Raw genomic sequence first — 25,309 nt, 5'->3', positions numbered from 1 at the left:
GTGACAAGAAACAGTCACAAACACAACAATCCTGCTTTTGAGCTCCCAAATGTTTGCTGTGTATTTTCCTGGTCTTCAATATTCAATCTGTGTCACAAACAGAAATTTCACACCCCTCCAATTAATTTAGCTCCATGATTTGAGTTTTGGTTTTTTATGTTTTTTTGGCAGCCAACATGAAGAAAAGTCCATTTCCTTGGTCTTGAAAGACCAAGGTAGAGTCCAGGTATTGTTTAGAAGCTTTCAACTGGTCTAAAATCAGTGGTAAAATTTGCTTCAGACTACAAAATTACTTTGTAGATGAGTTAAGGTAATTTGAAGGGAGGTTTGTGCCACTTGTGTAAAGCTATAATCTGACTGTTGATTTTGAAGGGTTCAATCAGGCTGCTTTATCTCAAACAACACCTGCCAGGACAACCCCTCCGAAGACCCAAGTGAGTAATTTCCTTTCCTCAGTTGCAACGCTCTGCCCTTGCTGGGAGCGCTGTTAGCTTCCTCTGAGGGCAGACACAAGCAAGAGCCCTCAGGATGCTGCTGCTTCGTCTCCTGGCCCTGGCAGCAGCCTGGTCTCATAGGTCCCCTTTGTCACCATGACACAGAGCAGTGGAAGGATCCATCCCATGTTTATGTGTGTGGATGAATAGCAAGCTAAGAGTATTTGTTCTGTTTTCTCTCTTTCTTTCTAGATGGACAAGCACAAATGTTTCTAAAGCAGAGACAAGTGTCCATTACCAGAGGGCACAAGACAGCTGCATCAATGGACTGTATAGCTGAGGGTTTTTCTGATTTCCAGAGCTTATATATACATTGGTACCGACAAAGACCCTCCAGAGCTCCAGAATGGATTCTGTACATCGGCCCCCATGCAGCTTTTTACGATGACAGTTCGTACAGCAACAAGTATTCCTCTTTTAAGAGAGGTACAAACATCTGCACTTTCACAATCAATGACATCAACTCCAATGATGAAGGTACCTACTACTGTGCCTACTGGCATTTCCACAGAACTTGCAGGTGACAGGCGGTCTGTACAGAAAGCTGCCTGTGCCCTGAGGGGCAGGCTTTCTGTCAAACACAGAGAATCGTAACTGCACTTTCCTACCTCTTAAACACCCCAACACATTGATGCTGAGCATGTTTACATGAATATCAGACAAGGAGAAAACCAAAGATGTGCTGCAACTTAGGTGGTGCAATGCTCTATGCTGGGGAAAATGAGCACTCCTGTGGGTAATGGCATTGCAGCTAAATTATATAGTAACACAGATCATCTCTGAACAACACAGATACTTCCCCAAATACAGCCTGAGAAAGCAAAAATGAAGCAATATTGGGGAGGGAGCATAGGAGAAGGATATTTGCACTTAAGATCTATCTTGGGAGGCTTCAAAGGCAGATGATGGTGGAGATAAAGGTGATATTTATCAGTAGTAACTCCCATCCTAATGGTTATGATGACAATGACTTTTGTAGGCAAGGATCCATTACACTGGGCAACACCTGAAAAGACTGTTCCAAGAAAGAGCTGTGAAGACCATTTACAAGGACAAGCTGCAGATTAAACCAGGGAACATATAGAAGTGGTGATACAGCACTGCTCAGCCAGACAGCTGTGAGGAGAGCTGCAGTGAAATTTCATGTGGCAAGGGTATTCACAACCCCCTGCCCATGCGAGTTCTTTTTTGTTTTTTTCATTTTAGGTATATCTGCACTACAGGACCTGACACAAACTCATGTATTTATCACAAGGACAACAGAAAAGTATTAACTTTCTGTACTAGTTGTAATATGAGATTTATTTGTGTACAGTGCTATTGACAAAAGGTTAAAAAAGATCCAAAGGATTCTCTCTTTTGGGTCAGAAAATGTGAAAATTTTCTCAGGGAAGAGCATGACGTATGATGGCTGCTTCCCAAGGGACCATTTGCTATAAAGTCTTTGCAGGGCATATTTTCAGCCTTTGAAATTCAGGGGAAGTACCATAAAAAGCAAGGGGTAGCAAATACCTATCTGGTAGAAATGAATGCTTCGCTCTGGTTTTGCCACAGCCACTGAGTCTGTCCTAATAGAGCCACCAGCTGTATTTTTTCCTATTTGGTGCTACAACACCATTATCAAGGAAGGCAGGCACTTGCACAGAGGCACCTTGCTGCTGGTAAGACACTACTGCCAGAGGAACTCCTTATTTCATGCAACAACCTGAGAGAGCTAAAGGAATGCAAAGATCTTCAAAATAAATGTGTCACGGTTAGTGCAACCAAATGTTTACACGGCATTTTATGTATCTGTAATTCTTGATGCACAGTGAAATTAACAGCTGACTGTTTTTCTAAGATAGATTGATAGATAGACAAATATGATTAAGTATTCCTAGGCCTGTTCCTATGCAGTTGGAGGTGCAAAGCTAACCAAAATTCTTCCCCTCAGGAGAGGAGGAGAGACACAGTCTACCAATCAATCTGAATCAGGCAAAACCTATTTCCTGCCCCTCCAACTCTTTCTGCCTCAAAGACCCCTTTTATACTATAAATTTTTGGCCCTTTCCAATGAGATGAAACAATCACATGCTGTAGATGGTGTTTGGTAACTTTGGCCATACATGTATTACATGTCTCCTGTTCTTCCTCATTTGCATTCCAAGGGACATTAAAGTTAAATATGTCAATTAGAGTGTCACTTACTTTTGGTCAGAATTTGTATTTAACACAAGTGATGAAATAAACACTTTTTCCCCACCCCCCTCTAATATCTGAAGCAGTCTTTGCTGTCTGATCTTTTCCAGAGAGTTTTTGTGTGCCTTTTCTTCTCATCAGAGCAGATTTACAGCAAGGCTCACCTTTCAGAGTGAAGGCAGAGTGAGGACAAGGGGTGGGAAGTGGGCACAGGTGCTCCTTTGTTCCTCACTGAAACCACACGGGGCTGTGAGACCTCCACTTCACCCCAGGCATCCTTTGGTTGTGAGACCTTGCTCGAGCCAGGTGTAAGGGCAGCACAGAGCCCAGCTCATGTCATCCTCAACCAGCCTCATAAATTCCACATGCACTTAGAGCAACACTGAACAGCTCTGACCATTTGCCACGCTGCTGCAGGCAGATGCCCTCAGGTGGGAAGTAGCCTGCCCATCTCTCCATCCTGTCAAGGTCCCTCTGAAGGGCTGCACAGCCCTCTGGGGTATCAGCCACACCTCCCAGCTTCGTGCTGTCAGTGAACTCAAGAGGCATCTGTCCCTTCCCCCAAGTCATTGGTGAGAAAGTTGAACAATACTGAGTCCAGTGCTGAGCCTTGGCAGACACCACTAGTGACCAGCCTAGTTAAAACCTAGCTGGGGCTGTTCAGCCTGGACATGAAAATGCTTAGGGGAGACCTTATTGAAGGATTCCAGTATCTAGAGGGCACTGATGGAAAACAAATCTTTACAAGGGTAGATGGTGATAGAAGAACAGGGAAGGGTTTAAAACTGCAAGAGTTTTCAAGTAGATGTTAGGAAGAAATTCTTTACTCTGAGAGTTGAGAGGCACTGAACAGACAACCCAGAGAAGATCCAGATGCTCCATCCCTTGATGTGTTCAAGGCCAGGTTGGATGGGGCCCTGAGCAACCTGACCTAGAGGGTGACATCCCTCCCCACAGGGTGAAGGTGAAAGCTAGATGATCTTTAAGGTCCTTTCCAACCCAAAACTTTCTATTATTCTATGATTCCCTGAAGTTCTAGGGAAAGGCTGGTGGAACATTCTTCTGGGACTGTTCTGAGGTGTCTGAGAAGAGAACATCCTTGGGAACGGCCAGGCTGAACAACTTGAATTTTTATGTGTGCGCTCAGTGGGTAAGTCTGAAATAATTGTAGTAGGTAGATAGATTAATAATTTTTTTCAGGCTGAGTATTTTTTGTCCATTCTGTGCTGTTCCTGACATGGTTTAGCTTGCCAGTAAATGTAACACCCCCTGTGGTGGTGCGTTGAAGAACGACCATTGGATGTGCTGAATGAGTCATTTCCTCCTCCCAGTTGTTCTATACTTTGTCTACCTGATGGGCTTTATAACATTACAACATTAATAAGTCTCTCTATTTATTTCATTTTCAGGTCTAATCTGCACAGGCAGTATGTTGCTGTTTCCAGTCCTTCTTGCAACTTCATTTTGGTCCTGTAAGATCTTTTTCCTCTCCTGTCTCCTTCCTGTCTACAGTGAACATAGGCTGGTTCCAAACTCCGGGAGTTTTACCCTCATGCAATTCCTGTGCTTTTGCTGACAGGTGTAGACATGCAGTTTGTGCCAGTGCAAACCCCAGAGCTGCAGAACCAGATGAAGGGCACGTCTGCCAGCATGTCATGTCAACTGAGGGACAAAACCATTGTGCACTGGTACAGGCAGCTTCCCGGAGAGCCGCCGAAGAGGATACTGTACGTGACTGGAGGGACACCTGTTTTTGATGACAACAACAATAAAAATAGATTTCAAGTTCAGGACGATCCTACTCAGCCTGTATATCATCTCATGATAAATTCTTTAACCCCGAGGGATTCTGGCATTTATTACTGTGCATACTGGTACAAAAGAATAACCACAGCATTAGTTGGGCAAAGATAAGCCTTACAAAAATACTTCTTGTGCTCTGAACCGCAAGCTGTGAACTCTGCTAAAAATTAAAATACTTCCTTTTCAACCCCTTTCATGATTTTCTGCAGCAGGAGAGGAAAAACAACAATGTCTTATGACAAGTGTTAAATATCTGATCAATCTGATGTTGACAATCAGTATATCATTTCAGTACTCAGCTTTATCTGCAACATCCAGAAACTGGAGCCTTCCTGTCACTTTAAGATAAATATATGAAACATTGCTCTTAAAATGAAGGCTAGATTTTACTGAAAGCACTTGCACAACAGTGAACACAGTCTGTGTGTGAGTTATAGATTTCTCTTCCCTGTTAGAGTCCTAGCAAGCAGAGCAACATTTCTTCATCCCTTGGTATTTTCTCTTGAAGAAAAGACAGGAATAGGAAAGAACAGGGGAAGACCAGCTGATAGTGCACATCCTCCTTCATATTTTTCTTTTGCCTTCCTCTGCATTTCAGTCACTAAAAAGTCCTAAAACAGCCCAGAAAACCTAATTTTATTGTCACAATTCCTCATTTTATATGTCCAAGACATAAATTGAAATCCTCAGCCATGAGCTATGCCACAGACAAGAGTGGCTCTGAGAGCCTTTGGGTTAAGTGTACTGAGTTTTGAAAATCAGATTCTACAAAGACTGGTTCCAGGAAAGATGGCATTTTCCTGAAAGCTAGCTCAAAACACTGAGACACTTTTACATCTTTCTCTTTCTGAATTTGAGTGCACATGTTCAGTATCTTTTAAAAAATGAGCACAAATACCTCCACAGTGAGGTATTTATAGTTCTACAGGCTCTGAACATTTTTTTGGTTAAAGTTTCTATGAGATTTGAGTATATAACATCTTGCTATGGATGTTTCTGTCCTCCTCAACTGTTTGAAAAATAGGTACATGTGACCTCAGATGTTAACTTCAGTCAGCCTGCCTTTTGTCATTGTATTGTGGGATCTGAGAATTTCTTACAACCAGGTTAGGAGGTTTCAGGGATGAGTTGGCAGCAACCTCCTGACGTGGGTGACTGGGCAGCCAGTAAGGACCTTGTTGTGGATGGAAAGGTCAGGACAGGTCTGGCTGCACTATGAGCCAGTGGCATTCAGACTCCTGAGAGAAGGCTGCCAGGCAAAAGGCAGGACCTGAGCCCTGAACTTCAGGAGAGAAGGCTTTAAAGTTCTTCAGGTTGGAAGTATCACATTGGATATGACCCTGGAGAGAAGTGTCCAGGAATGTTACTTGATATCCAAAGATCTTCTCCACGTTCAAGAAAGGTCCAGTCTGACACCTAGAAAACCAAGTAGAGGCAGCAGGACTACCTCCAGAGTAAGCAAAAAGCTGCTGATTTTAATCAGGCATAAAAGTGATATATAAAAGAGGTGGAATCAGGGGCAGGTGATCCAGAAGGAGTATGGAGCTGCTGTTCAACCATGCAGGAATAGGCTTAGGAAGGCAATAAACTAGCTAGAATTGAATTTGGCACATGATGTACAGGGGAACAAGAAAGGATTCTATAAATACAGCAGCAGCAAAACAAACACTAGGGAAGGCTGCTGGATGGGGCAGGGAAATTGGTGATGCATGATATGGAAAAACCTGAGGTAGTCAGTATTTCCTTTGCCTCAGCATTTACCCATAAGAATGGCCTTCAGGTATCCCACACCCCTGAGACCAGGTGGAAAGTTTGGATGAAGAAAGACAAAGCCTTTGGTGGAGGAGGATCAGGCTAGTGAGCACCTGAACTGTACACACCTAAGTCCATGGTGCCTGATGGAATGTTCCCACGTTGGCAGCTGGCCAATGCCTTTGCAAAGACACTCTTACTTACCTGTGGAAGCTCACAACAATCTGCACAGGTTCCTGAAGACTAGAAGAAATTAAATGTGTCTCTTATTTTCAAAAAAGAGAAAAAGGAAGACTTGGGGAACTACAGCCAGGTTAGCACTATCTCTGTCTGGGAAGGTGATGGAGCCACTAATCCTGGAAACCATTTACAGACAGCAAAGTGAAGAAAGTGATCAGGATTAGTCAGCATTAATGTACAAGGAGGAAGTTATTTAGACAACTTTGATAGCAAAGCTCTTAGCAAAATATATTTTGGTCATTTCATCAGTGACAAGTGTCTAGTGAACCTGGAAAGGTATTTTGTAAAACAATATTTCAGCCACTCTGTGTGTCTTCTCCACATAGACACTTTCATGTTTGGTCAGTAATTATTCCTACTTGTAGACTTACTGTGTTAGAAAGCTTACAGTGTCTGTAAATCAGGCTTTTAATCATGTATGATCCAGTCACTGACATATTCCTTTCATTTCTTCATCTGGAATCAGGTACCTGGCAGATTTCTGGTTTGTGATCAGAAGATTTTTGCTTTGTGATGAGAAGAATAGCAATATACTGCTTCTGTTTCATCCATGGTATTTTTTGGCAGCAGCACCTTGATTTCAGGTCCTCAACATGCAATAGACAATGAAGTTTTCATTCTGCTTAGCTACAGTTGCCATGCAAAAGACTGCTGGGATAAGTGATTTCTTCCTTGACTCTCCCTCCCTTCACCTCAGGGTGGCCTGATAGAAAATTAAACAGGCCTTCCCACATTTATTTATCAGGAAGAATCATCAATTGCCACCACACAGGGGCAGTTGTCTGTCTTTGCCAGACCCTCCTCACAGCTCTGCATTCACATGCACCTTTCCAAACCACTCAGCAACGTGATTACCACCAGTGTGCTGTACGTGGTCAAGTGCCATCAGGAGGGAGAACCAAGAAACCCATCTTCACTCCTATCTACCAACAGCCCAGGCTCAGCTGGGGAGACAAGACATTCTTGTTTTTCCTCTCCTGCTGCAGAAAATCATCAAAGGGGTGGAAAAGGAAGTATTTTAATTTTCAGCAGAGTTCACAGAGGAGACCTCACAGCATCAGACCCATTCATCAAGATATCTCTCTGCAATGGCTGTTGACAACAGCTGTTCTCTTTTGTTTTCCAGCCTTGTTTCCAAGAAGTGTTTGCCTCTCAGCTAAGCTATGAAACTGAAATCCTGCGGCTGTGCATTTCCTCCCGCACCCTGAACCAAAGGAAAGGCAAGTCCCCACAGCTGAGCTTCTGCAGTCGCTGCAGGTTGATGGTCTGCAGCTTTGGTGGAGGGCACTACCAGCACAGGGGCACCCTGGGCACTTCTGCACCTTGCATCTAGGTGACTGAGCTGAAGCAGCAAAAGGCAATCCTCACCTGCTGTGACACTGCACAGCTCTCTGCACCCCTCAGGTGAGGGACGCACTCACTGCCCACCAGGGAAACATCCAGGCTGAAACCTTCACTCCACCACACATATCTGAACATGCTCTTGCTTGAAACCTTTTCTCAGTTGCTTTGACTAGAATTTTATAGGGCCACAATCCCTGGATTTTATCAATATTTCCCAAATTTACTTGAAAAGCAGACAGGACTACAGCCTTTTCTCCAGTTTTAATATTTGGCAGTCTGGAAAGGATTTTCTGCAAAAACACCCCATCTGCTTGCACACAGAAGATTCATCACTGAAGACCATTCAAGAGGGCCACCCCCTCCTTCCATACAACACTGTTTCCATTTGGAGTGCCTTTCATCCTCCTCTGAATCTCAGTGAGAGCAAAGCGTGACCAGCAAACATGCTGCTGCTGGTAGTGCTTGTGGCCACAGCCTCTTGGTCTTGTAAGTATTTCCTTATTTTCCTACCTTTCCTCGCAGGCACCCATGGCTTGGCAACAGGCATCTTTCCAAATCCCTAAATTCCAGCTAATGACAATTTTTTTCTCCTTTTCTCTTTCCTAGATGGATTTGCACAGGAAATTCCCAAGCAGAGTCCTATATCTATCACGAAGTTCCAAAAAAGTGCACGGATGACATGTGAAATTAGAACATTACAGGAAAGTTTTGATGACACTGTCATACACTGGTATAAGCAGAAGGAGGGTGAGGCTCCGCAGAGGCTTCTGTTTGTTTCAGGAGGCAAAGCTACCATTGAAAGTGGCTTTCAAGCAAACAGATACTTGGTTGAAAGAAGTTCTGTCCAGAAGCAGTGTTTTCTTACAATAAAAGATGTAATTCCAGATGATGCTGCTACTTACTACTGTGCCTACTGGGATCCTCACCGTGATAGAAATGCAAAGATCATCAAGGCAAAAAACCCACCCGCAACGTCTGAACCACAAGATTGTAAATGTGCCACTCCACCAGTCTTCTCACTGCATCTGAGTGAGCTGCTGGAAGGCCCAACCTTTTTCTGCTACTCCAAAAGAGTGGATAACCCCACATGAATGTCCTTCTCAAAGTCTGGTTTATCATTAGCACTCCTGTCTTCAACACACATCTATTTTAAGGGCAAAGGATGCCTTCACTGACTTAAAACTTAACACATAAATACTGGACACTTACAAGCTCCTTTGGTGCTGTTTACACAGCCATGGAATAATTCTGGTGGTCTTTAGGGGAGCAAACAGAGAAGCAGCAATCTTCTGGTCCAGCCATTTTTCTCCCATAGGAAGGAGTAGGCAGAAAAGAAGTACAGTGTGCTGAAGAAAGGACCTCGGTGATGGGAATGATGTGCTTGCACTGCCAAGCACTTTTGAGGAAATGTTTCCCCATGTAATCTTCCCTGCTGTACATGTAACCAACTATAAGCTGTTAAAAACCTGCAAGCCCTGTCTACTCTAATTCAGTTACCACAAAATTCCACACAGACCAGTTTAAATTAGAGATTTACAATCTCTTATCTACCAGAGCTGACGATGTCCTGTTTATAACAATTATCGTCCTCCACTTCATATTAAGACAAATAAAATTGCCATGGTTTAGGAATGGTATTCCCCAATTTAGTGTTCCCACTGAATCACCCCAAACCTTGCGCTGTTCCCTCACTCCCACTTCCCCTTCTCCCTCCCACCTGCAGTGAGCTAGAGAGGAGAATTGAAGGCACAAAAGGAAAAGATCGTGGTTTGACATAAGAACAATTTACTGGAAACAGCAGTGTGATAAGAAAAGGAACAGTAACAGCAACAATACTAATGACAGTGTACAAGGAAGAGGCAATGATTCATGCACAAGAACTCACCACACAGAGCCATGTAAAACACAAACCACTGCCATGTTACCCCAACCAAAAGAGACCCCCTTTTCCCCTGCCCCCAGCAGTGACATAAAGTGGTGTAGAATACAGGTGTCCCTCCTGACTACTGCAAAAATTAACCCTGTCTTGTCTGAAACCAGGACATCATCCATTCCTTATTCTATACCATCTACCCCATAGTCAGATCCTACACCTTCCAGCTATGTACATATATACACGTATCTATATGAATACAAAAGCATGAGTATCATTCCTACAGTCAATGGCCATCCCTCCAAGATGTCTGTTGAGTTCATTTAGTCCATGACTTAGTTTTACCTGTCCTAGGTGTTTTCCAGGGCAGGAGGGCTGGTGTGCTGTTGCTGTGATGGTGTGATGCAAGCTGCATCAGGGGCTCACAACTGGTGTATCAGGAGCAGTCCATGCTCATTGTCCATGATGGTTATGGCATACAGTGGCAGTGTCATTCAGCAGCTGATATTATACAGTTCAGACTGTTCTTACAGACTGTTCTTACCCAAAAAACAAATCCTCTTGAGGAGCAAATTGCATTTCCCCATCCCTCTGCATTACCCACCATATGCACCCAGGTCCCTCACCAAAAACAGTCCCATGGATGGCTTTGCCTTTGCTTGAGGCAGAACTAATCCAAACTGGCTACTCTAGTATGTATTCCTCATATGCACCATGGGGACTTTATCCCATCCTCTGATATGTGGAGGCTTTGATGGGGCAGGGAAAGCTCAATTAGGAAAGCCTCTGATGTTAACTAACTAGGTGGCCTCTGCTAGATGTAGATCCCAATGTTTGAAGGTCCCACCACCTATTGGTTTTAATATGGTTTTTAATAGTCCATCGTACCATTCAATATTCTCAGAGGCTGGTTTATGAGAGACAATATGATACACCCTCTCAATGCTGTGCTCTCTGGCCCAGGTGTCTATGAGGCCATTTTTAAAATGAGTCCCACTGTCTGACTCAGTTCTTTCTGGGGTGCCATGTCACCACAGGATTTGCTTTTCAAGGCCCAAGAGGGTGGTCTTGTCAGTGGTGTGTGGTACAGGGTACGTCTCCAGCCATCCAGTGGTTGCTTCTCCTATTGTAAGAACATAGTGCTTGCCTTGGTGGGTTTGCAGGAGTGTGACACAATCCATTTGCCAGACCTCCCCGTATTTATATTTTAACTCTGGTTTCCCATACCACAGAGGCCTTACCCTCTTGGCCTGCTTGATTGCAGCGTACATTTCCCAGTTGTGGATAATCTGGAAGATAATGTCCATGATTAGGTCCACCCCTTGATCAAGAACACATCAGTGTGTTGCATCTTTTCCCTGATGAACTGAGGTGTCATGGGCCCAGTGACCCAGAAATAATTCATCCTTGCCAGTCAAGATGCATCTCAGACACTTAATTTTGGCAGCCCGTTCCACCTCTCTGTTGTTGTAGCCAGCTCTTGGCTACATCTACAGTACATCTACAGGATGTACTTCTCCAACCAGCTTCTCAACCCAGCCAGTGATGTCTTGCCACAGTTCAGCAGTCCACATGCATTTACCTCTGCACTGTCAATTGTTCTTTTTCCTCTCTCCATCCACTCCCACAGAGCATTTGCTACCATCCATGAGACAGGGCACTGGCCATTTCTCTCATTCAGGGATAGCTAAACCCAACTAAACAGCTTTCAGCTCTGCAGGCTTGATCCACCTTGTACCCCAATAGCTTCTGTAGTTCACTGTATAGGACTCCACACATCAGCTTTCCATTTTCAGTGTATCCCTACAGTACAGCAGGAGCCATTAGCAAATAAAAGCTAATAAGCTTGAATCTTTTGAATCTGTCTGGAATCTTGGGCAGTGTTTCCACAGCCAAGGCACAGGTTGGTAAGGAGGAAAAAGATGAACATATTGTCAGAGTCAAGTAATCACCTGAAGCAGTGCTTCCTCTTCTCTCATTGACATCAATGCAAAGGATGCCAAAGGGCTTGCAAGGGATAGCAAGTTCCATACAAACTTCTGCCACCTACATTGTGTACACTGGACAAGGGTCCGCTTGTTATTTGAATCCCTACAGATTACCTTTAGCTCAACTAATTTTCACAGGTACTGGATACCTTTTTCCATGGCATTCCACTTACTTGGGTACTCTATTGGATCATCTTTGAGAGAATGAAAGAATCCTTTCCCTTCTGCTTGAAAGGAGTTGCCTCCAGAGGCTGAAAGTTTCTGTCCTCTTTCCAATCCCCTTGCCAATGCCCAGATCCTGGAGCAAGGATCTCAGATGCTTGGCTTCACTACCATCTACTTTCACATTGTGGGGCACAATTTCCCAGCATCAGAGCAGGCAGGTTCACCAGGGCTTTCCTGACTGGCAGCTGAAATCTTTTCACATATCTCAGAGCTCACCTGGGTAGGGATTAGGTGTTTATCTCTGGCCTTGCCTCTTCCTCCTGTTGTGAGGGCCCTATTCTTCATCCCTCACTAAACAAACTGATTTTGGCTTGGATTTCTTTTTCTGTGCTAGCATGAGTTGTTCCTCCCATTCAGCTGCAGTTTGAGGGGCTACAGTGCCTGTTGGTCTGTTTTCCCTCTCTTCCTCTTGAGGGCATTTGCTGGTATTGAACTGTGTCCAATAAAGAGTAGGCAGGGCACATTGCAGTAAGTTACACTTCTGCCAGGGTCCTGCAGAAGTTCAGGGGTGAACTTCCAAAACACTGAAGCAGAATAATCCTTCAAAAGCTGGTCCATTTTCTCCTACATTTCATGGCATTCGTGACTATCCACTCTCAAGTTAGATTTCTGAATAACCTCCCTATTATATAATATATAATATATAATATATAATATATAATATATAATATATAATATATAATATATAATATATAATATATAATATATAATATATAATATATAATATATAATATATAATATATAATATATAATATATAATATATAATATATTATTATATTATTATATTATTATATTATATTATTATATATTATATATTATATATTATATATTATATATTATATATTATATATTATATATTATATATTATATATTATATATTATATATTATATATTATATATTATATATTATATATTATATTAATAATAACCAGTCCTCTGTCCCGACTCTAAGCCACACTGTGTGGTATGGGCCACACTGAGGGGACCTGGCAGATTTTGCAACAGTAACATGCTTTCTTTAACACCCAAGAGAAATTCAAAATCCTCAAAAGCTGTTGTAACAGGCTTGAAGCAGGAAAAGGGGGCAAAAATCTTGGGAAAATCATCCTCTCCTGCTCCTTCCACAAACTGGCTATGATTATTAGTAGACCCAAAAAAATTGTGCCCAAGGTAAGTGAAGGAGAGCAACACTGAATACACATCCCAATGTCCCTCACTGACCTCTATGCTGTCATGTCATTAGCTAATATCCCCCAATATGTCAACAAAGAAACCCTGATCCTTCCCCCTGCTCTGAAAAAGAGCACTGCAAGGCACACCTAAGGGAGTATGTATAGACAGGGTTAGAACAGAACAAGCAAAATTGTAACTGGGGCTCCATGCTTAATATAATGAATGCCTGGATCAAATCTGATCCAGCAATAAGGTAAGGTGATGTAGAATAACTTGTGTGTCCTAGCCATGCACTCTCCTGTCTACTGTAAAAATTAACCTTTGCTGTCCAGAACTGAGATAGGTGGCTTCCTTCACTGCATGTCCAAGGGCATGGCAGGAAAAACACCAGCCAGCATCATTCTGTCTATATCACCCCTGCCCCTAATTTGTGGTTGTGATTAGGATGTTTCTGTCCAGAAGATGTCAAATTAGACCACTGGGTTTTTTTATATCTACTTCAGCTGAAAGACCTTCACCCTCTAGTTCCTCCCTTTTGCCACAAATAATAATTTCTCAACAGAATTTTGCAGTCAATATGCTACAAGAGATCCCAGAAGTACTCTAACTCAGTTTATTTTATACGCCAAACTAAGTGTGCAGGCTGTTTGATTGACAGTCACAGGGGTAGTGACTCCTCTGATGTTATCTTGGGCTGTTTTATAAGAAAACCTGTGCAAGGCAAAGCCTCCTTCTCCCACCAGTTAGTATATAAAAAGCTGCCAGTGAGCTGCTGTAGCAAAGCCTGGAGTGGTTCCAAGAGATAGGCAGACAATAACCACCTGCTTGGGGCAAGAAAATGCAACATGCAGCACACAGACACCTTCACAATGCTTTTGGCTCTCCCTCCTTTCCCCCTTCTGTGTTCAGACAATGAAAAATTAACTCCAAGCAAGTAGTACTTGATGTCATGTAATTGTAGGTGTACTCCTTTAGTAAAGGGCAGGATTTTCACCTGAAGGTACGTGATTTTTTTTACATGCAGAGCTCTGTGTTCTTATTTGCTGCCTAAAATCAAAGAAAAACCATAATTTAATTCTAAGACATTAAGTGGAAGGGTTATCTAACAAATTTGTAACACTTCAGAAAAGAGATTTTCTCTGAAGGACTATTCAGCTATTGGCTGAACATCCAGCTGAAATTTCCAACAACCTCCCAGCAGCCAAGGACCAGGTCTTTATGCAGACTCCCATGAATGATTGAAAAACTGGGATTTTCTTCATCAATAGTATATCAAGAGAGCATGCCTGCTTATTGCAAAGTCAAAACATAGTGTGGAGCACCTGGATCAAATACTTTGGCACGGGAACAAAGCTAATTGTCTCTGGTAAGTACCATTATCATTGAATTTATTTTCACAGAATCATTCAGGTTCTCAGATAATCAGGAATGAAAGACTGTGAGGAAAATTAATTTCTCCCTGATAAATCATATTTTGTTTGTAAACTGTGCATGGTGTCCCAATTGGGTAGGTAGATTTAAATACTGGGATGCTTCCATCCTGTTCTAGGAAACAAAAGTAAACTTCTTGAAAGTTAACTCCCAGAACAGCATGTGAGAAATAAAAAATTTCTTATTGCCAGAAGTGGTCTGGTCTAAATTGATTGGGAAGAAAAATTCCCTGAGTATAATGAATGTCTAGTTCCTGGCCCTACTGAAAGCAACTGGTTTGCTTTTGTGTTATTTTTAATTGTGGTGAACCTGTGCAATTGAAAGGATGAATGCTGTTTTCAGTATAAAGCATTTAGATAACAATGCCTACAGTATGTTACTCAGAAACTACATTACATTATCAAGGTGGCTATAATTAAGGCGAATTTCAAATTGCTGAGGAGAGTTACAGAGAAATTTAAAATGTTGTCTATCCATGCCTCTCACCAAAAATTTTCAGAACTTTTTACTTGCAACAGGAATTAAGGTATTTCTAGAAACAGCGCTCTAGTCAATGTTGAAAATTCAGCTATAGCAGCCAGCCTCTAAATCAGAGAGATTTTTTTCTCTAGCCTATGGAAGAAAAGTGCAGTGCAGGGGATACAGATAAGCATTATCAGACTGTGGGATGCTGACATCAAAATATTTGGAAGTGGAACTGAACTTAGAGTTTCAAGTAAGTACCAAATGTAAAACTTGACTTCTTCTGAAATGCTTTTCAATACAGCTAGATATTGGCTGGCAAGAATTGCTCTGTTATTTTAACTTTCTCTAAATCTGCTGTTCCGAATACTTTTCAGGATTTCCCCCTTAAACAGCATTTGCAGAACACAATGTAATTGGTCTGTATTTATGCATGAAATGGAGGAAACACAACAGCTATTGCAGCAGAGACCTATATCTTATCCCATTATGATTTTCTATGTAAAAATGAATTTAAATACGGCAAAGACAGCATTTGGAGAAAAGAAAAATGTTTTTTATCTCTAAGTATGCACATTTGACCTTTGTGATACTCCTAAGTCACTCTGACAGTAATATGTCCAACCTCTGTGTTACATATATTCCATGAATAGCAAAATATTTTTCTTTCGGACTGTATCTGACTGTGAATGAAAATGAGAGAGTTATCTGAGATATGCCCAGAACAGCAAGTTGCACCTTTGAAGATAGGCAGAGTTGAAAGGCTGCTCTCTCTTCCTAGCTTTTGCAGAAACTGCTTATTATCAGTTATTACTACAATTCAAAGTATTTTGCTTCAAGTAAACCCTAGGTGCTGTGATACTTGCCTGTAATTTGGCTCAGCTAAGCATCCTGGATGAAAATAGTTTGCCTAATTTTGACCAGCTGGAAATGGTGTATCTTGTTAGTGGGAATTTTGATTCCAATCAATGCAGTTTTGCTTCATGTTACTGGTAACAAAAATATTGGTCAATAGTCTCATGCTGCTCAGATCTCTGCATGATGTTCACCAGTTCTAGGTCTGATCTTATGGGGATGTATAAGGAGCAAATTACTTTGCCAACATCTGATCAAATAAATCTTATGGTGATGCTGTTTCCATAAAGCAGAGATGGAGCTAAGGTGCCCCATCTGCCCCATCTGTCCACCTAAGCTTTCAGAAGACTCAAATTAATTGAGATGAATCCTGTTCATTAACAACTTTTATGACCTCCAAAGATTCCACTTTTTTTCCTTTTTTTTTTTTAACTTTAGTTTGTTTTAGGTGACAGCTCCTTTTTTTACTTTCTTAGGGTCTAAAAATTGATTATACAGTAATCTGATTTTCTTTAGAGTACTATTTACCCATGTAAACGCAACTAAGCCACACTGATATTGTAAAGGCTGTAGTCGCTGTGATTGGCTATTATAACAAGGTGTTTGGCTCAGGCACAAAACTTGTTGTCTCAGGTAAGTTGAATTTATATTGTTAATACAATTATGGGAGCTTGGAGTGGTCATATAGATGAGTATTATACTATCTCAGAGGTCACTCAGCCCACTTAGAGCCTCAATCAACACCGTTCATTGTGCAGGATTTTCCTCCCCAGCTAGCCATTCCCATATTCATCCTTGTGGTATTTGTAATGCACTGGGTTAGGATCACAAACATGCCTAAAAAGAAGCTATTTCAGGCCACTTTTGATCATAGTTCTCCTAGAAGTCTGGTGGAAAATGGTGTGTAATAGTTTTCAGAGACCTCATTCTTTCCTCCAGCTGTACTGAGGGAATTCAAGGGAATTCAGGGAATCTAGAAGCTGAGAATTAAGTATTAAAAAAGAAAACCTCATTTTAATACAGATACAAAGAGCAGTATGACTTTGCAAAATTTTTTTTGAATTAGGCTAGAAAAAGTGAAATAACTTGTTCATAATTATTTTGTCACATACATAACACTTTGCATTTGAAATAAATTAGCACATCCAAATTTTCTTCTCATTACTTAATAACCGCTTAACAAACTAATTAATTATTCGGTATTAATTATGGTGAATTACTGCTTAGTAATTTCTTAATGAATAAGTGATCCTTTCTTGCCTTTCTTGAAGAGACATCAATTTTAATGGGAAGTGGCAGACAAATATATTTTTTCCCACTTCCCACATGTGCTTTAAATGACATAATCCTGAAGTGAACAACTATTCAAATAAAAGGCAGAGGAACTACTTACACCAAGGGTTTTAAGCCTGGTAAATACATAAACCTATATTAACTTATCAAGCAAATTGGTATAATGATTTATGCCAGAAGGACTTAGTAAATCATAACTATAATTCAGTGGAAATATCTGTGGCATGATAAGCACATTGTTTTTAGTGAAAACTCTTACCTACCTAACCAGGTAATTGCCATGCTTTTCCTACATACAGTTTAAAATAAATTATTTTCAAGCATAAATCTAATTCTGTAGGATTTTGTCTTTATGAGGCCAAGGCTTTTGACCCATTACTAGAGTAAAAGGGCTGTAGTTACTCCACATTTAAGAACTTAAAATCATTAAAAAATGGAGAAAACCAGGACTTAGGATAAGGGTCTTTGTGAATAGAAGCATTAACTGAGATTGAATCCAAATATTCTACTTTCAAGAAGCCAAATCAAGAGAATCTTATTGTTCATATTATAGTTGTTTAATCTGGTACTTTTCTGGCCAAAATCGTAGAATCATAGAATGGCTTAGGTTGAAAGAGACCTTAAAGATCATCTAATTTAAACTCCAGTGCTGGACACTTTCCACTAGGTGAGGTTGCTCAGAACTCCATCCAACCTTAAACACTTCCAGGGATGGGGCATCCACAATTTTTCTGGACTCTCTGTTACAGTGGCTCACCACCCTCACAGAAAAGAATTTCTTCCTAAGATCTAGTATAACCCTACTCTTGTGTCACTAACCCTACTGTCCTGTCACTACATGCTCTTGTGAAAAAGTGTCTCCATCTTTCTTGTAGGCTCCCTTCAGGTACTGAAGGAAGCAATTAGGCAATCCCAAAGCCTTCTCTTCTCCAGGCTGAACAATATCAGTTCTCTCAGCCTTTCCTCATAGGAGAGGTCTGATCCATGTGTTGCCTCTGGACTTGCTCTAACAGGTCAATATCTGTCCTGTGCTGGGGACCCCAGAGCTGGACTCAGCACTGCAGGTGGGGTCTCATCAGAGAAAAGTAGAGGCGCAGAATCCCCTCCCTTGCTCTTCTGGTCATGTTTTTGATGCAGCCCAGGACACGTTTGTCTCTCTGGCTGTGAGTGCCCATGGCTGGGTCATGTCCAGCCTCCCAAACACCAGCACCCCAGGTCCTTCTCCCCAGGGCTGCTCTCCATCTGTTCATCCCCCAGCCTGTGTCAGTACTGGGGGTTGTCCCAACCCAGGTGAAATACCTGGTAGTTGGCTTGTTAAACCTCATGAAGTTCCCATGGGCCCAATTCTTGAGCTTGTCCAGGTCCCTTTATATGTCATCCCGTCCTTCAGACAGCAGTTTCTGTAAAGGACTGTACCAGAGTGCGGATATATGTAGTGTTTGGTTCTGGCACAAAGCTCTTTGTCTCTGGTAAGTTTTTTCACAGTCTTATGTCTTTAAAAGTTTTGTAATGGGAAAGCTTTGGGAAGCAGGCTGACAGCTCTTTAAGGTATCTGGAAAGGCTCACCATAGGTCAGGACTATACTATATTGTTATCAGTTATAATCCTTGAAGTTGCTGTCAAGCAGGAGAAGAATGCTGTTTATGAGCTGGGTGCACTGAGTGCCCTCCAGTCCCACTGGCTTGAAGTGGGACAGAGTAGCTTTGAGTGTCAGCACAAAATACCTCCATTTTGTGGGATCATCCAAGTAGTGAGAACTAAAATTCCAGTTTAAAAACACAGTGACCTTATTTATAAATCTTGTTTATAGATACTTATAAAGAAACTGTGGGGGAGTTTAATTAAGGAAAACTTTTGACAGCTAATCTATCTAAACATATATTTTGAACTTAATTTTTTAATAGCTCATTGGTTATGAACCTAACTCCGGGATTTTGTTTGAACAATGTTTTACTGCCTCGCTGCATCGTTACATGAGAGAAAAGACAAATCTTAGCTTAAGAAATATCTGCTCATACCTATATTTTATGTGAAAAAGTAAGACCTATGTACATCTTAATATACCTCTGCCTTAGAAAACTGTTTAACAAGGTAAACCACAACAGTTTTCAATGTTTAGCCGAATCAAAACTGACAGAGGAGTGCAAGTTCATTACTTTAAAATTCTTTAGAAAGAATCAGATAATTTACCCAGAAAAGCCAGTGCAAACTGTCTTACTGACTTCAAAGAGTTTGTGGAACAGCCTGAAAATACATCAAAACCTACAACCAATTCTACAAGTTTTCATATTTTTTTTTCAGAAACATGCATACAAAGATACTTTTTGTCAAGTAAAGATGGATAGATAGATAGATAGATAGATAGATAGATAGATAGATAGATAGATGCAAAACTTAACTCTTTTCAATTCTCCACTGTCATCCATTTGCCTGTATAAGTACATGAGACACTTCAAGGCATGAAGACAGCAGCAATTATTCAAGTAATGTGTTCCCTCAGTATTTTGGTATGATTTAGGTGTTTCATGTAAGCTACACACCTAGGGTGCAATAAATGGAATGATGTTGGCAATTCCAGAGGTGGAAATTATTCCATCATAACAGAAGTCTCTAAAATGAGCAGGATGAGCTAGCAGTTAGAAGAATCTCTCTTGCCTCTCCATTTAGATTTGATATCCTGATAGAATGTCAAACTAAGCAATTAAATGTACTGAAATTAGAACAACTTACTAAACTTAGAAAATCTAATAGAAACCTCTAAAATAGTCATGAAGCTTTGCAGAATACACTGGGCCAAGAGCTACTTCATGGTCTTGTGAACATATACCAACAAATAGATAATTTTAGAAATTGCTCTAACCTTCAATGCTTGGGAGGACAGATGCATAAAGAAGAAAAAATAAACACCTAAATTAATGTTAGGGAGCTATAAAGTTGTCAGCAGCTTTATTTCTGATACAACCGAACTCAGTCCACATTGTCATTTTAATGACCTCTCTAAAATGAAGGAAACTCTTAATATAAGGAAGGTAGACAGGTCATCTTTCTCTTTAAGGACCAAGTTTCAAATACTTCAAAGAATCAGTAAGTTGTTTCAGGGAGAATGCAATGTAGAAGATTTCTCTAGAACAGCCAGATCATTTAAAGAAAAGTGGAAGCTTTTTGGCAAAAATGAGTTTTATAGTAATGTATTTTCTCCCAATGCATTAAAACGGCACCAGTCAGATGAAAACTTGAACCCCACGCGTCTACTTGCTCAAATTCAGTGGCAGAGATTTATACAGAAATTCAAGAGAAAAAGTGGGATAAGGGAACACCTAAAAGTTCTCTGCTGCCTTAAAACAATACTCTTAAGCAGTACTTTCTATGTAACAAAAGTCAGCTTTGAAAACTGTATTCAGCCTTCACTTGCAGTTAAGTATGGACAGAAATGATTGAATGTGAGCACTGCAGAAGCTCACATTTACCTAAATAGGACCCTTAAATTTACTATCCACTTAAACAATATCAAAACCTATCTCAATGTGGACAGAATCTAGATGATTTTGTCTCCTCCTAATCCAGAGAGCATCCAGGCATAATCCAGAGAGGCAAATGAAATGGAGATTATGTCAAATAAACTTGTGGAAACAGCTTTAAATTTTAAATATATACATGTATATTCATACTGAGCATAATTCCCAAAGCACAACGCCTGTGCAGACAACTCTGGCTAGATATGCTGTTTAGATGTGAAAGTGTTATCCAGCTATAGCATGTTCTTCTGCTTTAGTTTAGTTTTGTTTTTTTATTTCCAGACACAATATTTCAATCATTTAAACAGATCTAGTATGGCTGAATGGCACTGCCAACCTTTGGTGTCTAGGGCATTTTGTGATTCCATTTTTCTGTATTGATGAAAATCTTCACCTGGCAAATACATGGAATGCCTTAAAAACAGAGCAGTCATTGTTGCCTTCCCTTCCCTCACCCCCTAAAAATATCACAAAATTAATATTGGCTTTTAAAAAATTAATAGATACAGCAGATGTTAATTAGATGACAGTGGGGACTTATACTGGGGACATAAGATTGCTAGGATTTTAAAGGTAAGTGGTCTATGCTTAATATTCTGTGGACTTAAGTTAAAATTTTAATGTATTTGTTTTTGCATAAATACTGTAGAGCGATATTAAATTCCTCTTATTGAATAAATGAAGTTCAGAAAATATTACTATTATTTAATAATTGTCAGAGACTTGAATGGGTAAATACACTTTCTGACAGCAGTACTGCTTGGAAGGTTGTGGGATATAGCCACCTTAAGGTTTCTAACTCAGTTTCAAGTGAGATTAACAGCTATTGGTATATTCAACGGTATTTCAGTTTCTTATTGTTTCTCAAAAGAGCATTTACATTTGTTACAAGTGTATTAATATTTGTTAATAAGGCATTTATTATGTTGCTCTTTAGAATTTGTATTTTTGGCTGTGTATTTATTTGCTGTACACTACTGATCTTACAGCTCTCTGTTTTGTTAATTTTCTCCCTCCAATAACCCATCCAGAAAAAGGAAGTTCTCCCCCAGCAAACTCTGAAATCCTGCAGAAAAAACATGAAAACCAGATAACCTATGTTTGCCTTATTGAGAAATTCTACCCAGAAGTTATTAGGGTGACATGGACTGAAGACAAAAAGGAGATAACAGACAACGTAGTGAAAGGAGACACTTGGCTGTCCAGAAAAGAGGATGAATACTCAATTGCCAGTTGGTTAACTGTGCCAGCAGAGAATGAGGACAAGAAATACTACTGCAAATATGAGCATGAAAAGGAAAAGGCTTCACTGTCAACACAAGGTATATTCCACATGTTAAAAATGTAATTGGATGTACTATTATAAACATAATTTTTATTTACAATAAAATTAAGAGTAATAATGCTTTCTATAACTGATGAAAACATCTGTGCTCCTAGGCACAACAGCTAAAGTACACAACTGGTGAAACTACCCAAAGTTTTCCCAGGAGAAGTAACTCAGCCTGTTATGGTCCCCCAATAAGCATCCCATTGCATATAGAAAAAATTGCTTTACAGAAAAATAATAGTTATTTTAAAGTAATGAATCTCATCATGTGTAAACTAGCACAGCTCCAACAGATCTGCACTGAAACATGTCTGTTCCTTTCCATCTTACAGAAGTTTCTGGAAAAAGTATTATTTCTCATATCTTACAGGTGTAATTCCTTCTGACACCCCCTGACATTATCACAGCTATAAAAATCTAAGGAGTTAAAAATGAGGTTACTGAGGATGTAGAGCAAGTTTAAAAATATTACTTACCTACTATCCAGAAATAATAAGTTAATAATAAGTTAATAGCCATGTATAAAAATAAGATTTTGTTTTTAATTGTGGAAAGATTGATTCTGATTGTTGAAAGCCAAATCTGAAAGACAATGCAACTTTAAAGAAAAAGTAGCTTATACTCAATGCAAATTGTTTAAATCATCTATAAGAAAAGTTGTCTAAATTGGTTTAGATTAATCTTCTCTCCATACCTACCTCTGCTTAGCTTACTATAAATTAACTTAACTCAAGTGAGTGAGCTCATGGCCATAAACAACAATTATGTTTCAACCTTCAAAATGTATTTTATTTATATGGAGGATGTATTTAGAGATGCAATATAAACGTCCTTCATGTTTGTATCAATGCATACAAACAACATAAACAAGAACAAACTCAAATTTGCTACTTCAAGAACAAAAAGGATGTATTTTAGAGAAAAATGCAGCACCAAGATTCCCAGTAGGGAAAGTTAAGATCATACACTCCTCATTATTATGCTTTGTTGTTGAACAACCACTAACATATTAACATATTAACATATTAACTGAAGTCTTTTCCAATATAAATTATTCTGCATTTCTGATAACAGTAGGTTGTGAAGGCAAATGGACTTCAGCCACTTCACTGACAAGGTCAGGTGCTCAAACTGACTACTCTTCCAAATAAAAACTTGGCCCAGGAACAGCCTAACAAACACATTCCTGAAAGGGCAAAGACACATCTCCCACTTATGGCAACAAATACCCAGACACTTCTTTGAGCATTTCTCCTCTTCCAATTCTCTCTTCAAATGAATTCTACTTGTGGATATCTGCTTTGCAGACTAATCTTAAGGCTCCTGTTTTTTATTTAATACTAACTGAGGCATTTTCCCAGCCTTGTTTGTGTCCAGCCTCTTTTTTCCCCTATTTCTCAATTCATGTTTGTTAAAACTAAAGAAAAACCTAACTGGGGCATTTAAACTCTCTTTCCAGTCGATTCTGTGGAGACTGCTCCTCAGGAAGAGGACTGCAGAACAGTTTTCAATAGAGGTAATTTAATGTGTTAAAATGTGGGAAAGTGATGCATGTCATGCAAGAGTTAGATATCGCTACATAAGATCTGAACAATCCAAAAATTATCTTTCTTAGCAGTATACAGGAAATCTTTCAAGTCTGGGGTTGGCAACTCAAAAACCTTTCATCACTACTCAGAACTAGCTTCTTATAAGGGGCTCTCCTGCCTTTACAGGTAGCTTCATTAAGGTGTTACAGATGCTGTTTGGGCTACTAGATTATTAGCCTGCGTTAAGCCCCACTTTTTTAAACACTTGGAGTAGTTAAACACTTCTGCTGATGCTACATCAGCCTAGCAATTGCCCAGAACTTTGGACAAAGAAATTTTTTTGTCTTGAATGGTATTTAGAAAGAATCATGAGCAAAGAGAAATACATGAAATACAACACAAAAGGATTTAAACAAACATCGTACTAAGTGCTGGAAGCACTACAGTTATGCTCTTGTCTTTACAAGGAATAATAACCCAGTGACACTGAGAGTCAGTATAGTGCTAAGAAACCCACTAGGTCTAGAACTCATTAGAGGTGCAAACCCACTTAAAGAGCAGAACAGACCTTGTACGTGTTTATGCTGTACTCTGGTGTCAATGTAATTGCAGCAGTAGACTGACTACATTGTTCCATTTCTACCCATTTTTTAGGATGCTATACAATGTTGACATTAAATGAGACTTTTCTGTCTTATATTTGTTACAGATCAGTTAATGCACAGGACAGCATATTTAATATATATCGTCCTTCTTCTGAAGAGCTCCATGTACTATCTTATCATACTCTTCTTCATCTACAGAGTGTGGGCTTCAACCAAGCACCAAGGAAAGAAAGCATAAATGCTGTTTTGAGAAAGGGCTACAAATTGATCTTCAATTTACTTTGTCGTATGCTTATCCATAAAGACTCCCCTGCTCTTGGTGTTAGATGTAACAGAAAAAAAAAAAAACCAAAAATCATTTTCTGGTATTAGTGCATAAGGGCTCATTTTGCTTTACTGCTAGTGTTTTTATATCAGGCTAATTTTCCTAATTTTTTTCTGAATACTGAATAAAGATAGACAATATGAATAATGCATTTTAATCCAAGTCTGTATTGCAAAATGAAGAAGGTAGCAATGTCAAAAGCAGATATGCATCCAGAAGCTTAGGGATATAACAGGGCTTTTGACATGTAAAGCACAGATGTGTTTTGTCACTGCATTTAAGGCTTTGTTAGGAGCATTCCTGTACAGGAAATTCACAGGTTTGGTTCATTTTTACTTTTAGTGATTTGTTGCAACTCTCATGTATCCAACAAATCTGGAATTAATTATTCTGAAGTGGTGTGCTTTAAGAGATAATTGAACAAAATTTTTAAAAGTGAACAAAAGAATTTTGAATTAAGAAATCAGATGAGAATAAAAGAGATTCTAAGGTGTACATGTGCAGAAATTGAATAAATCCACCAGCACTGTGACATGGTCTGAAAATCAACACATTGTAATTTAATAAAAAAGAAAACAATCACAATGGTCTTGAACATCACTTTATTTTAGGACACCTTTTAAAACTGAGCAAAACTGCAAATGTGAAGCTCTGATAAAATATATTCACAACAGGAGAAAAATTCTCAGATACTTTGAACTCTTAATCTCCCAGTTCCACAAATCAATTCCTTTCAAATTTATGTGGAAAAGTAGGAAGTGGACATATTGGGATAAATCACTTGCTTGGTTTTGGGCAAAACTCTGCCCTAGGTTTTGGAGATATGCCCCTACAGCATTTACATTTACTGTGTCTGTAATGATGGTGGCAATAAAAGCTTTCCTCCAGCTGTC

General features: G+C 39.9%; 1 protein-coding gene across 1 annotated transcript; it reads left to right on the top strand.

Annotated features, from left to right (window-relative positions):
• The first annotated feature begins 497 nt into the window (after positions 1–497).
• TARP (TCR gamma alternate reading frame protein) lies at positions 498–25,309 on the top strand. The gene is given in 6 exon segments (XM_086844470.1): positions 498–681; positions 683–996; positions 15,162–15,217; positions 21,659–21,949; positions 23,417–23,473; positions 24,196–25,309. Coding segments are annotated over 6 exon segments (897 nt in total). The 5' UTR covers positions 498–636; the 3' UTR covers positions 24,330–25,309.

The sequence above is a fragment of the Cyanistes caeruleus genome, chromosome 1 (assembly GCF_971803275.1).
Source record: "Cyanistes caeruleus chromosome 1, bCyaCae1.hap1.1, whole genome shotgun sequence".
NCBI classification, from domain to species: Eukaryota; Metazoa; Chordata; class Aves; order Passeriformes; family Paridae; genus Cyanistes; species Cyanistes caeruleus.
The sequence above is the reverse complement of the archived record's forward strand: the minus strand, read 5'-3'. Positions and strand labels throughout refer to the sequence as shown.